Source organism: Erythranthe guttata, chromosome 2 (genome assembly GCF_056151865.1).
Source record: "Erythranthe guttata isolate IM_541 chromosome 2, IM_541, whole genome shotgun sequence".
In the NCBI taxonomy this organism is placed as follows: domain Eukaryota; kingdom Viridiplantae; phylum Streptophyta; class Magnoliopsida; order Lamiales; family Phrymaceae; genus Erythranthe; species Erythranthe guttata.
Window position 1 is genome coordinate 5464373 of NC_142534.1, and position 13320 is coordinate 5477692.

The 13320-nt window shown below is 34.4% G+C and overlaps 1 protein-coding gene across 1 annotated transcript; it reads left to right on the plus strand.

Annotated features, from left to right (window-relative positions):
- The first annotated feature begins 1750 nt into the window (after positions 1-1750).
- Positions 1751-3773, plus strand: LOC148772190 (uncharacterized). Its single transcript, XM_088814905.1, has 5 exons — positions 1751-1866; positions 1933-2037; positions 2213-2782; positions 2906-2965; positions 3279-3773. Exons 1-4 carry the CDS (start codon positions 1833-1835, stop codon positions 2911-2913), a joined length of 717 nt encoding a protein of 238 aa, XP_088671031.1. The 5' UTR covers positions 1751-1832; the 3' UTR covers positions 2914-2965; positions 3279-3773.
- The last annotated feature ends 9547 nt before the right edge of the window (positions 3774-13320 follow it).

A 13320-nucleotide genomic window follows, 5' to 3' on the forward strand; every position in this document is an offset into this window, starting at 1 on the left:
TCTTATGTAACATAAATAAGATGTAATTTATTTTAGGGGTAAATTATGAAACCCCGAGATTTAGGCTAAATAACGAAAAACACCCCCACCTATCCATAATAATCAAACCCCGCCATCTGATTAACTATTGATCGAGTTTTTAACAGAAAATGCTTACAATTTAGTATACCTTCTATTAAATAGGTGAAAAGTAAAAGAAAATATCTGAAATTGCGTAAAGTCTATTCCTTGGAATAAAAAAAAAGTTCGTGAAAATCAGATTGTAAAGGATTGGTGTAAGACACAAACAAACCTCAGGATTTTTTTCATAATTACGAATAAGTGGGGATATTTTCTTTTTTGTTATTTAACCTAAGTTCAGGAGAGTTTTGTAATCTATCCATTAATTTAAGGATAAAATTAACTGTTTTTTCTTTGCTCACCTCTATAAAATTAATGTGAGGAGAGAGCTACTTCTAATTTAAAGAAATAATAGTATTTGATTGTGGACTTTAGCTTTGTATGAGTAAATTAACAAGAATTTTGTTAAAAGAGCGTCTAACTAGTACCTATTATTGTCAATGTAACCTAATAGTTGTAACTTTTAATTGACGAGCTCTCATTGTACAAATTGTAAATTTTCAAGTGTAAAAATAAAATAAAATTAATAGTATAATCTTCACTTTACTCTTTAATTCGAGTAACACTTCAAAGCAATAATTTTCCGGGTAAATTATAATATTAACGACAAATTTGATAAATGATAAAATACGCTACATTTTATGTACCTGATATTAATCTTAATGTATTGAAATAAATAAAAATCATTAGCTATTAAAATTTAAATGTTGTACATGTTAAGCATACTGTTTGTAGTTTGGCATCAAAGAAGTTCGTAAGATTTTTTTTTTAATTGTATAAATGTACCTTATTTTTATTATTTAATACATTAACATATAAGTAGCCGAGCTTGGGTCGGCTCAAGGTCACATACCATCGGGCCTCGTTATTATAGGCTCAAGCTCACATGTCATCGGACCTCATTAGAATAGGCTCAAGCTCGGCTCATGTATTTTTTTGGGTTTCGGGTTTATATCGGGCCCCATTACTATATAATTGTAATGAGTAAAGTTTTTTTATGAAAATAAGTGATGAACAAGATTTACCTCCATTGAAGCTAATACAAAAAAAAAACCCTAAACGATCATTGAAAGTTATTGGAAAACTTGAAAATAAAACCGAAAGAAGTAAAAAAAGATTAGTAACTATTATTATTGGAAACATTTTATATTCTCAAATCTCGGTGAGATGTTGCATTTGATTCATATTTAACTTATTGCCACGGTCACTACTTAATTCTTTTTATTTTGACTTTTTTCTTCGCAAAATCAAATAATCTTATACGGTCATAACTTGTATCTTGAGTCATAGTATTAAAATAATAAATATATTATATATTTTATTATTATCATAATCGATGGGGCCTTATTCGGGTTGAGCCATAGCAGGCTCAAACTCGGCTCATAAATAAATCGGATTTAGTAAAATGGCTCAAACTCGGTCCGGCTCACTAAAAAATAGGCTCGGCTCAAATATAATCGGGCCGAGCCATCGGGCTTCGGTTAGGCCCGGATCAATTGCCGGTCCGAAAAGGAGAGAGAGTTGTTAAACCGGGTTACAACATTTAAAGGCCCTGCCCGATTTATTAGCTCAATAACCCAATACTAATGACCCGATCCGTACAGATGACCCGGGTTTGATTCATACGCTCGATTCCTTATTATAAAAAAGAAAAAACCGCTGTATTCCAGGGATTTTGTCGACGAAGAATTTGGAGGTTTCGAATCTTTCAAATGTTGGCAATGGCGATGAATTCCGATGATACAGGTAATTAATTAATCACACTAAAATATAATTTTTAATTTAGATAATCATTTCGTAATTTTTCCCAAGATTTCGTGGAGTCACTCGAGCTCGCACTTCCACGCCGCCGTCTTCACCTCCACCCGCTTCCACCGCTGCCGGTCAGCCGCCCTCCGCCGCCGGTGACTGAAACACGTGAGTTAACATTTTACACCGCCAATACTTTTCATCAAATTTTTTTACCGCTTCATTTAAAATTTGTCGGCAATCACGATTTGTAGCTCAGCCGGAAAATTAATACCAGAGAGTGTGTAAAATTAATCACTCGATTTTCCCCTAAAAAATAAAATTAGGGTTTGCTGTTGTGCAGATTGCGTCATCAATTCGGAAAAGAGATCAATAGAAAGATTAGAATTGAACAGGAATCTTCTCTACTGCGTCGAAATGCAGATCAATAAAAAATCACACAAGAAATTGAAGAAACTGCTGAAGAAAATCGCCCTCCGTGGTTTGATAACCGTAGGAACTTCCGTCGTCGGGCTGTTTCTTTTCGACGAAGACAAGTATTTCTTGTTAATGATAACGATGTCGGTCCCGTTTATCTCGGATATTTTTAAAGCGGAAATCGCTTGCTATTTGAAGTTAGGTAGAATGCGAACGCGTCGAAGCCTAATCAGAACGCGCAGAATCACGTTGAGGGAGATGGCCGAAGATCTTCGGGAAGAGCTGCGCGAGCCTTATAACGGATTTCTGATGAGCCCAAGTGAAGCCACTATCGAAATTCATTCCGCTCGAGCTCGAGTTGTTCAAATTGAGGATACCCTTGTACGCGAAATCGAGGATTTCGGAACAAATCATGCGAGATTCTTCGTGTTGACTTTTGTAGGATCGCTTATATATGTTGCGGTGATAGTTTCTTCGGCCTGGTTCTTGCGTAAAGGTATAACTAACTTGTTCGATTGTTTTCTAATGTTAATCTTTTTAATTTTAATCATCCTATTTCATATTCAATTTTTTTTTTTTTTTTAATTTGTTATGCATGTATTGCCGATCGATCGAGCAGCCCTTTAGCATATATCTTTCAAGAAGTCTCGGACCACGTATGTACACTTCCATATCTTAGGTATGCATTTGGATATCTCAAGTTTATTATGCTTTCGTATTTTAAAAAATATTCGTCTTATTATGATGCAAGTTCGTAAATTGTGGACAATTAATTATTATGGTCGGATATATATTAGCTTTCTCGTGTACTTTGATAGTACTGCTACGGTTTTTCCAGTTCTCGTTTTATGCCATGACAGAGTCGAGAAATATCATTGCCTAAGATAAAGCCGTAGATATATTTCCATTTGCATTTATTTATTGGATTATTTGTACATAAGACTTTGGAATATATATTTATAAATAGTTATAAATTTCATCATCGTTTACAGGTCGAGGTGGTGGTGGTCGTATGCTTAACAATCACTCGAGCAAGTTTCTGTTACGTAGTGCGCGTGTAGTAATTCGTTGTTTAATTTCGGAAGCTGAAAACTGAAGCAACTAAATGTACAGGTAGAGTGAAGCATTCATTCATAATCATAAGACACATGCGAACTTAAAAAAAAAAATCGATACTGAAGAAAAAAATTGGGCAATAGTAGTTGGCTTCTAGTAATCGTAACAAAGAATCCGGGCTCCGAAAATAAATTAAAGCTCGGTCTTGGAAAATAATAATTCAAGCAATTAATTCGAAATAATGGAAACTGAGATTCAAGAGATAAGCTCTTATGAACTCCAAGAATTCAGAAGAGTAAGAAATGAATTGGAGCTCAACAGATAAATTTGAATTTCCAAAATGTTTTATTTCTTGAGTTATAAAACCAAGATTCGAGAAATCCAATTTTAAGAGGCTATGGTGTTTCTACGCAAAATAAGGATTGTTTTTGTATTAATAAGGGGTAATAGACTATTTAGTCCCCCTTATCCAGTATTTGGTATACATAATTTAAACACGTTATTGATTAACGATTCGATATCCAATCATCCAAATGAATGATAAATTGTTCCACCTTTATAGGTATGATTGTGTAATCCATTCTTGATGCACTCTTACGAAAGTACGAAATAGCCCTCTATTGATGAATAAATTACAAGAAAATTAAGTAAATACCTAATTTTCTGACCTCAAGAAAATTAAGTAAATACATATGAGCATGTTCTTCCCTTTATGAGCAAAAGTTTTATGGAAAATTCATTTGTTGCGAAATATTTGAATATTTGGTCATAAATAGAAAACCGTATGTATACATCGTCTTGAAGATTTGCGGGTAAGAGAGAACCGTATGCATTTGGAGATTTTTTTCTTTTCTAAAAATGTTAATTAAAAAATAATGGGTCATGTTTCCGCCGTTAGTAATTGTAATCCTATGTGGCTATTTGCCCCTACGGTGGGACATGATTGGACGGCTGGCCCGCCACAATTGATCACTTCTCTTAATTGGCATGTTGGATTGTTTGAGCACATTCTTTTTCTCTACGTCGTCGCAAAGAAAGAACGTTTCAATTGAGAAATTATGGCTACCAACAGTGAAAAATATGTTACGATTGATCGGACCCAGATGCCAAGTGGAGGGTGAGGCGTTGTTACCCTTTATGCCTTGTTCTCCATTTTTTAATTGATTGGCTAGTCGAATTTTGCCACCATATCAATTTTTCTTGGGCAGGCAAACGAATGTCTTGGGGATGCTGATTTGTTGGAAAAATAAGGGGAGGCCGTTTTTAAGGAAAACGGAGGCCATATTTTCTTTTTGGGGTTATTTACATAGGGTTACTATGCACTACCCTTCATTTAGAAAATATTTTGAATTAAATTCAATTGACTTTAAAGACTTTTTTCAAAATTCAAATCCCAATCTGAATTAGTGAGATCCCTGACCAGACATGATAAGACTAAAGTGCTCATATGTTAGGTTCTTAACGTAATATAATTTTATTTCTCACTCTTGTATATCTCTCCCTCTTTCTTTCTCTCTCTCTTCTCTCTTACTGTCGTTCTCAATCTCTCTCTCTCTCTCTCTCTCTCTCTCTCTCTCTCTCTCTCTCTCTCTCTCTCTCTCTCTCTCTCTCTCTCTCTCTCTCTCTCAGATCTGCAACTGCCGCCGCCGGCCCTTCTTCCTCTTCTTCGCACGACCGCCGTAGTCCGCGCACCCTAGCCACCGATCACAGCCGCTCACCCCACTACACCTAGCCGTCCGCCTCGGAGATGCCACCGTTGTTCGCGCACTCGTCACTGCCGGCCGGCCGAAATTCAATTTCTCTTATTCTTCTTAATTAGAAAATTATAAATTCATTCCCCTCTCTCTTTCATGCACCGTCATTGTTGTCGTCTCCCCCTCCATCCCTTTCGTTATTTTTGATTTTTTTTCTTTTTTTTTTTTTCTCTCCAGATCTGAAGCAGCAGCATCAACGTGACTACTCTGGTTCGAATATGACCATTGTTGATTCACTCGATTAGTGATTTATTATTTTTTCGTGTTCGATGTTTCTCTCGATTTCTCTCTCTTTACACCACCATCGTCTCCACATAAATTTGTACACCACCATTACCGTAGCCGCTCGTTGCTGCCGCCTCCTCCTTTGTTTCCATGCAAGGCTCTTTCTCACCTTTTCGTTATCTTTCTCGATTTTTTTTTTCTTCAGATTTGTCCACCACCACCACCACCACCGTCGCCGCCTCTCTTACTCTCTTTCCTTCACCACCGCCACCACCGCCGTTGTCGTCGACTCCCCGTTATTTTTTATCTTTATTTATGTATTGTTCGATTTTTTTTTTCAAATCTGAAAATACAGTTTTAGTTCTGAACAACAGTAACATGACTATAGTCATATTCGAATATGACTATAGTCATATATATGTATTTTTCGAATATGACTGTAGTCATATTCGAATGTGACTATTGTTGAATATGGTTGTTGTCATATTCGAATATGTTTTATCTTATCGTTTTTAAGTTGACTTCTAATAACTAGATCCCAAAATGTTATTTTTTGTGTGGATTTTGATTGGATTCTTTTCGTAAACAATAGGAAAATTTCGTTGTTTTATATAATTTGGTAAACATGACTATACCATACTATACAGTTGGAATTTTTAAGTTGAAAATGTAAAAAAATTGCAATATAAAGAAAGAATATGTCTATTCAGAGTTGTAAACATGTCGAGAATTTTTTTTTAATTTTTTGTTTAAAAAAAATAAAAAATAAAAAGTAAAAAATATTTTTATTAAAAAAATATTAAAAATAAAAAATATAAAAAATGGCTAAATAATCCGAAAATAATAAAAAAAAATCATTTTTTTATTCGGTAGCAATTTTTTAGGAATTTGGAAGAAGATTTTTAGGAATTAGATTATTCTTATGGAAAGAGAGACTAAATCACCCCTATCAAGTCAAAAGTTCTTGTTTCAATTTAAAAAAATAATTATTCTATAAAATGAAAAGCTTAATGTACTTTTTTGCAAAATGAGAAATATAATATATTATTGTGTTTTTTCTATTTTACCGCACAAATATTTTTTTTTAAATTTAATTTTCATTTCAACTTTAGAGAAATGTTATTTTCAGATTTTTCCAAAAGAATAAAAAAAATAAAGAATTTGTTTCTTAAAAAAATTAAAGTTCGATAACAGCTATAATATAATATATTATATAGAAAATAGTAATATAATAATCATAATTAATGATAATGTTACAGATTTTCAAATTGATTTTTAAAATCGAATAAATTGTCAATCGTACAATAACTAGTATTATATACCTTTTGTGCTGTAAAATTAAAAAAAAAAGGACAATAATATAATATATTTCTCATTTTACAAAAAAGTATATTAAGCTTTTCATTTTATAGAATAATTATTTATAAATTAAAACAAGAATTTTTGACTTGATAGGGGTAATTTAGTCTTTTCCAGTTTTCTATTCAAGGGGGTTATGTGCTAATTTCATACCATAAAGGGGTCATGTGCAAAATTTCAAAACCACAAGAGGGTTATGTGCCTAATTTCATACCATAAGGGGGTCATGTGCAAAATGTCAGTCATGTGCAAAATGTCAAAACCACAAGCGGGTTATATGCCTAAATTCATACCATAAGGGGGTCATGTGCAAAATGTCCAAACCACAAGGGGGTTAAGTGTTATTTACCCTATTTAGTTTATGTCTCATGGTCTTAATCGTTTCGTTTTTTTCTAAAATTGTTTGGTGTTTAAATTCAATATATATATATTTTTTTTTTGTAGTTTTGAATTTAAAGTTAGTCTCAAGTTTTGATTGAAGTTTTTTTTTTATGTTTCTTGTAATTATTTGGGAAAAAAAACACAAAAAAAAATTGAAAAATCGGTTTGGACCCGGACCCGACATTTTTTTCCCGGCCCAGACCCGGATGGATGCGAGTGGACCCGGCCCGAACCCGGACCCGCCTCCCCATGGGTCTGTTTCGAGTCCCCTAAAAGTCGGACTCGGACCCGTCCCGTGGCTGTGTCTAATACACACCATAAGTTTGTGTACGTTGTGCTGTCATCTTCTATATATTTGTTAGTCTTACCTTTTTTATTTGTTAATTTTCTTTTATTTACGGTTCCACTTCCAAACTCATGATAGTTCTTCAGTTGACTTGTTGGATGTAATCCTAATAATCATGTGTTATCTATCTAGAAATTTTACTTTCTAAACATATTCGAGAATCATAACTGTGAAGGTCTTAAAAATATTCTGAGGCAAGATGGTATCCCTTGGCTATTGCCTAGTTGAAGTCCGCATTTTGCAAAGAATGAACTTATGCCTTATCTTTTTAGGCGAGACGGTATCCGTTGGCTTTTGCCTAATGAGAAGTCTGTCTTTTTATTGCCTTGGGGTGCTTCGGGGAGCAAAATACCGAGGTCCGAGCCAACCAAACCATTTATTGTACCGTCGGTCTTTTTCCTTTTAGCCCACTTATACAATTTTGATTTTTTATCGAGTATAGGAATTGTAGTTTTACAGGTTGTGGTTTGAAAAATAACTAAAATGAATGCGATCAACAAATACATACAAATAACGAGTAATTAAATAAAAGTTCAGCGGGCGGTATGCGCAGATTAAAACATTTCATTAATCACTGTAGCGGATAATACGAAAAATATTGAACCAGGTTAGTGCTCGGCCATTCGTTGTAGTCTGGAAGATCTTGCATATGCTGCATGTGTTAGGCTATAAAGGTCGACATTAGCATAGAAGTTGTTCAAATGTTCATGGGGATCTCCAGTCCCATTGTCCAATGGAAGGTCGAAATCCAAAAGGCAAGACTTTTAAGATGGCCGAAATAAACGTGCTTATTCTTGCCGGGGGTTACTCCTACGGGGGCGCGGATCCAGCATCAATTTGTAGGGGGATGCGAAAGTTTGGAACCAATTACCGGAGAATTTATGGGGGGTTCGAGGGCAGCGCCCCTGAATTTTTTTCCTAGAACAACTTGGGAAAATGACCTGTAGAATAAGTAATTATTTGAATTTTTTTATTTAATATGAATGTAATATCATTACTGATATAAAAATTAATTTTTTTTTTCCTTGTAGAGGCGGCTGTCCCCCAAGGCATGCCTTTGGTCCGCCACTGGGCGACGAGTTGGATGTTTCCGTCCAACGGTTGCTTGCATTAATGTCGCCAATCCTCGAGCGATATATGCTCCATTCCTCGGGCCGAGAAATTTTTACTACCCTCTTCAGCTTGATCACGGCCTCCGTGGTGGTTGGAAGGGTGCGTCGTCTGTAGCCACATTTCGCCTGACGGTTATGCATCTCGAGCTCCCTTGAGGGTTCTTGTCGCTGACGATCATCCTTTCCAAGGTAGTCTGAGGAGAAACTAAGTCGCGACGGATGTTGTGCTTTTGTTTCTTGAGAGCCCTTGCTCCGGAGAGAGACTAAGTTGAGGTGATTGACGCTGGGCATCTTTCGGGGGGAACCGTTTCAAGGATTTTCTAAGCCACGACGACGGCGGCGGGAATTTCCTTGGGAGGCTCACTCTGAAGAGAGGCTTCGGATGCTCTTCGGCACTCCTTTCTCCGACTCATAAAACTCTATGACTAACTTAACATGGTGGTCAGGGGGAGGCACCGATGGGTCGCTGGCCGCCAGGTTCGGCTCTTCTTCTTGGGCTGCTAGATAATGCTCTACTGCTAGATAATGCTCTACCCTGGATATTTAACGCTCTTCGGTGTAGGAGTTCGTCACACCTCGATCACCTTCTTCCCTGCCACGTGATTTGGTACGCATTCCACAGACGGCGCCAAAATGATGTTGCTCATAAATGGTGGGTGGTCATGAAGCCCACTGGTCTCTTAAGTCTGGGAATCTTCAAACCCAATATCGAGAATGCCGGGAGTCCTTGACACGTGTACAAAAGAATTTAAGGTGTGGGTCCGCCGAAGAACCTACAAAACAAATTGAGACACTAATTGACTCGCTAAGGTGGGGCCCAACAATTACACTGCGACGCTCAAGTCAGAGATTGAGATTGATATTTTGCAAAGGCTTAAATATCACTAAAAAGAAAGTGAGTTTACTAAGTGAGAATACCTCATATTTATAGGTGAACTTGATTGCTTGTTCCATGTAGAAAATCGATGTGGCACAATAATGGAGAAGTTGAACTCTAAGTGATTTTTCCCCTTAGTTGGGCCCAAAGCTCATTTAGGTACATCAGACGTATTTAGACAATCAAGTGTTAGTCATTAGATCATATGACATCCGGTGAAATAAATGGATGGATCTTTGCCATTTATTTACATATAGAAAAATTCACATCCCATGTGTAATTCTGAATATGTGATGTTGATTGAGTTTGATTTTCGTAGTATTTTGTATCCTTATGTACGAGAGCGAATTGGAAAAAATGTTCCAAATTCCAGCTTTGTTTTTCCTTGTTCTGATTTATAGGGTATGATTAGTTCAAGGAAAATAGTAGGTAAAATAGTGAAAATGTGATGTAAAATAGTTTTCTTGTTTGGTTAATAAGTAAATTACTATGTAAAACAATTTCATGGAAAATGTGGAAAAAAAAAATTGGACTAAAACAAGGGAAATGGGTTTCCCTTAAAAAAAGATGAGAAAAATGTATCATTCTACCTCTCTCTAGATATTCTTCTTCTCTCTCCTCGGTCACCCCTCCTCTTCTCTCTCTTATGTCTCTCTCCTTTTTTTTTTATAATTAAAATGCATTAATAAGGAAAGGAAAAGATATATTTACACATATAAAATGTCCATCGTATCTTACATTTTGCGTTATTCGTTATCTGACACTTTTTTTGGGTTAGAATTTATTTTAAAAATTAAAAAAATATCTCTTTTTGGATTAGAATTTAATTTGAAATAAAAATGGTCCAAAGAAAGCCTTAGTTTTTAATAACAAATCATTTTTATTTCATTTTATTGGTATTTTTCTCTATTATTTTTCCTCAAGAACCAAACAAAACTAAGGAAAATTATTTTTCTCAAAATTATTTTCATCACCATTTTTCTTAGGAACCAAACAAAATTAGGAATTCCAAAAGTCCTTGATTTCCTTTTCCTTTGCATTTTTTATTTTTCTTATTTTGAAATCCATGAACCACAGAGCCATAATGCTCCGATTCCATTTTTTCTATAAAAAAATTTCTTTAAACTGATTTTTTTAATGTTTTTTGGAAATTTCAGTTTTGATTGGATTTTAGTTTGTGGATAGAATGTCAGATATTCAGAGTTATTTCAAAAGTTTTACAAATTATTAGATATATATGTATATAATATACACATCGCATTTATTTTATACGAAAAAACAGAAAACTCGTGTATTTGTCTCCTGGGATCCTCTCTCCTCTTCTTTACCAAATCGAACAGTCAGAACAAAAATTTAATTGTGTGCATTTTTTACCCTAACAATAAGAGTAACTTGAACATGAATTGAAGAAAAAAATAGACATGGGGACACATGCATTACTAATTGTGCATTTGTTTTTGTGTGTCTTCGTGTGTGTGAGTACTTATTTTCTTGTGTGTTTATTTATGCATATTTTCGTGTGTTCGTTTTGTGTGAATACTTTTGGTTCGTGCTTGTGTGTGTTGTTTTTTACATTTTATCGTATTTCTGTGTTTTTGTGACTAGGGGTGCAATGGAAATTCCAATTTCCGCCGATTTCGATCCGAAAAGTTTTGATTTTGAAACAACTTTTTTCATTCAGACTTCCGAAATTCTGATTTCCGAGTTTTTCCGATTTTTTTGAAGTGGAATTGGAATTATATAAAATAAATTTGGAATTTTCGATTTCCGCATCCGATTTAATTTCCGAAATTAATTCTGAAAAATTCCGATATTTCCCAAAAAATACACCCACAAATAATATATATTATATAATACTTATTTTTCCGAAAAATACACCTATAAGTTTTGTTTTAGGATTTTGAGATAATAGATTGTTGTTAGAAGTTTTATTGGATATTATGGGGATAATTGCAGTTTTGGTCCCCCAAATTTGCACGTTTTTCACTTTTGGTCCTCCATTTACCGTCGTCAACAAAATACACACTAATGTTGTCACATTTTAAACATTTAGTCCATCCGTCTGGTTGACCGTTAAGAAGTAACGGTCAACGGTTAAATTTGGGTTTTTTTTTGAGAAAATTGCAATAAAACCTCTGTATTCTTTCAAAATATTCTAAGAACCCCTAAAATATTTTTCAACCATAATTTAACCCCAATTTCATCATTTAATCAATTTTGACAAACGACCCCCATTTTTACCTCCATTACCGCTGACTGTTGACTGTTGACCGCCGTTGATTTTTTTTTTTTTTTAACCTTTTGTTTTGGCATTGACTTATTTTTAATACTATTTTTGACGTCGTTCACCGACATTGTATTCTCGGTTAACAATGTTCACTTTTTTATTTTTTCCTGTGACTTTTTTTTTTCGATCAACACAATATTATTATTGTATAACACAATAATAATATTATATTAATATCTAGTATCATAATATTAATATTACAAACTTTTAACAATGTTTTTATCTCGAATTTTGGGGCCTAAATACAATTTAAAAAAAATCTGAAATCCGTAATATCTTCCCCTCATTTTTTTTTTCGTGGAACCGCCAATGCATCCCAAAATTATTCTCAGAAAAATATGAAGAAGATGAATTAGGCATGTGTGAAGTAATTTGGAAATGAGATAACCACTCTAGTACAACGGTTTATAGGGTTAACACCGGCCGTTAATTATTATCTTTTTTTATTTGTTTTAAAAAATTTCCGTCATTGACCTGCATTGAAATTTTCCCTTTTTATTTTATTTTGGCTTCTTTTATGATATTACTTTTCTCGTCGATTATCAACTTTGACTTTCTCTTTTAAATTATATTTTTCCCACTACTCAACAATTTAAATGAAAATCAATAAAAAAAAATGTCAACGTTGTTAACCCGATATTCAACATCGGTCAACAACGGGAAAAAAGATCAATCGAAAAAAGAGTCAACCGAGTTAAAAAGAAAGTCAACGTCGGATTACCCGATTTTGAAAAATCGGGGTCATTGGTTAAAATTGTTTAATTGATGAAATTTGGGATAAAATTATTTTCGTGTGTTCGTTTTGTGTGAGTACTTTTGGTCCATGCTTGTGTGTGTGTTTTTACATTTTATCGTATTTCTGTGTTTGTGTGTACATATATATCCGTAGATGCTAGAAGGAAGGAGAAAGACCCTGCATTGAAAAACAAATATTTCTAGCGAAGAAAAAAAAGAACGATTCACTTTGTAACAACACAAATTTATAGTACGGTGCATTTAGCAAATTTTCCCACTAAACAAAAACTATGAAACACAATTATCTCTATATAGTTTAGGTTAACCTTACATAACATAATTTATTTGAGAAATACAAACTACTAACGAATTGCTTCAAAAAAACGAAGCTGCATCATAAGCCTCAAAACCACATAACCAATCATAATTGTCATGAATATCATTGTCCATTTCAGATTTCTTCACATTAATTTTCTTCAAAGTACCAAATCCTAAATGATAGCAAAATATTCCCCTATGTTTCCAAAACAATACCAACTCACCATTCTGAATGCCGATAACTCTTATATAACCCATTATTTCCAATAATGTTTCAAATCGGAAACCTTTTTCCATGGGATACATTTTCATATCCCAATCGAGATTAACTGTGTACCTTTTAACCCAAGTCCACTTCTGATAGTTCCCCAAAACCCATATATCCATCAACGGCTCTTCATAACCCATGTAGCAAACACATAACTTGTTCTCTATTGCCAAAAGATGCCGCATACGACAACTTCCACTGTAGCCTTCTATAAAAGGAAGGCATTTGATCGAGAATTCTTCAGTAACCATGTCAAACACCATAATCCAACCTATGTCCCAATGCAGAGCATTATTTGCGATTGCTGGATTACCAC

Bases quoted from the DNA above. Each gene is read 5' to 3' on its own strand.
- LOC148772190 (XM_088814905.1), top strand. From the start codon at position 1,833: ATGTTGGCAATGGCGATGAATTCCGATGATACAG. The intron at 1,867-1,932 runs GTAATTAATTAA...ATTTTTCCCAAG, and splicing joins GATGAATTCCGATGATACAG to ATTTCGTGGAGTCACTCGAG. The intron at 2,038-2,212 runs GTGAGTTAACAT...GCTGTTGTGCAG, and splicing joins GCCGCCGGTGACTGAAACAC to ATTGCGTCATCAATTCGGAA.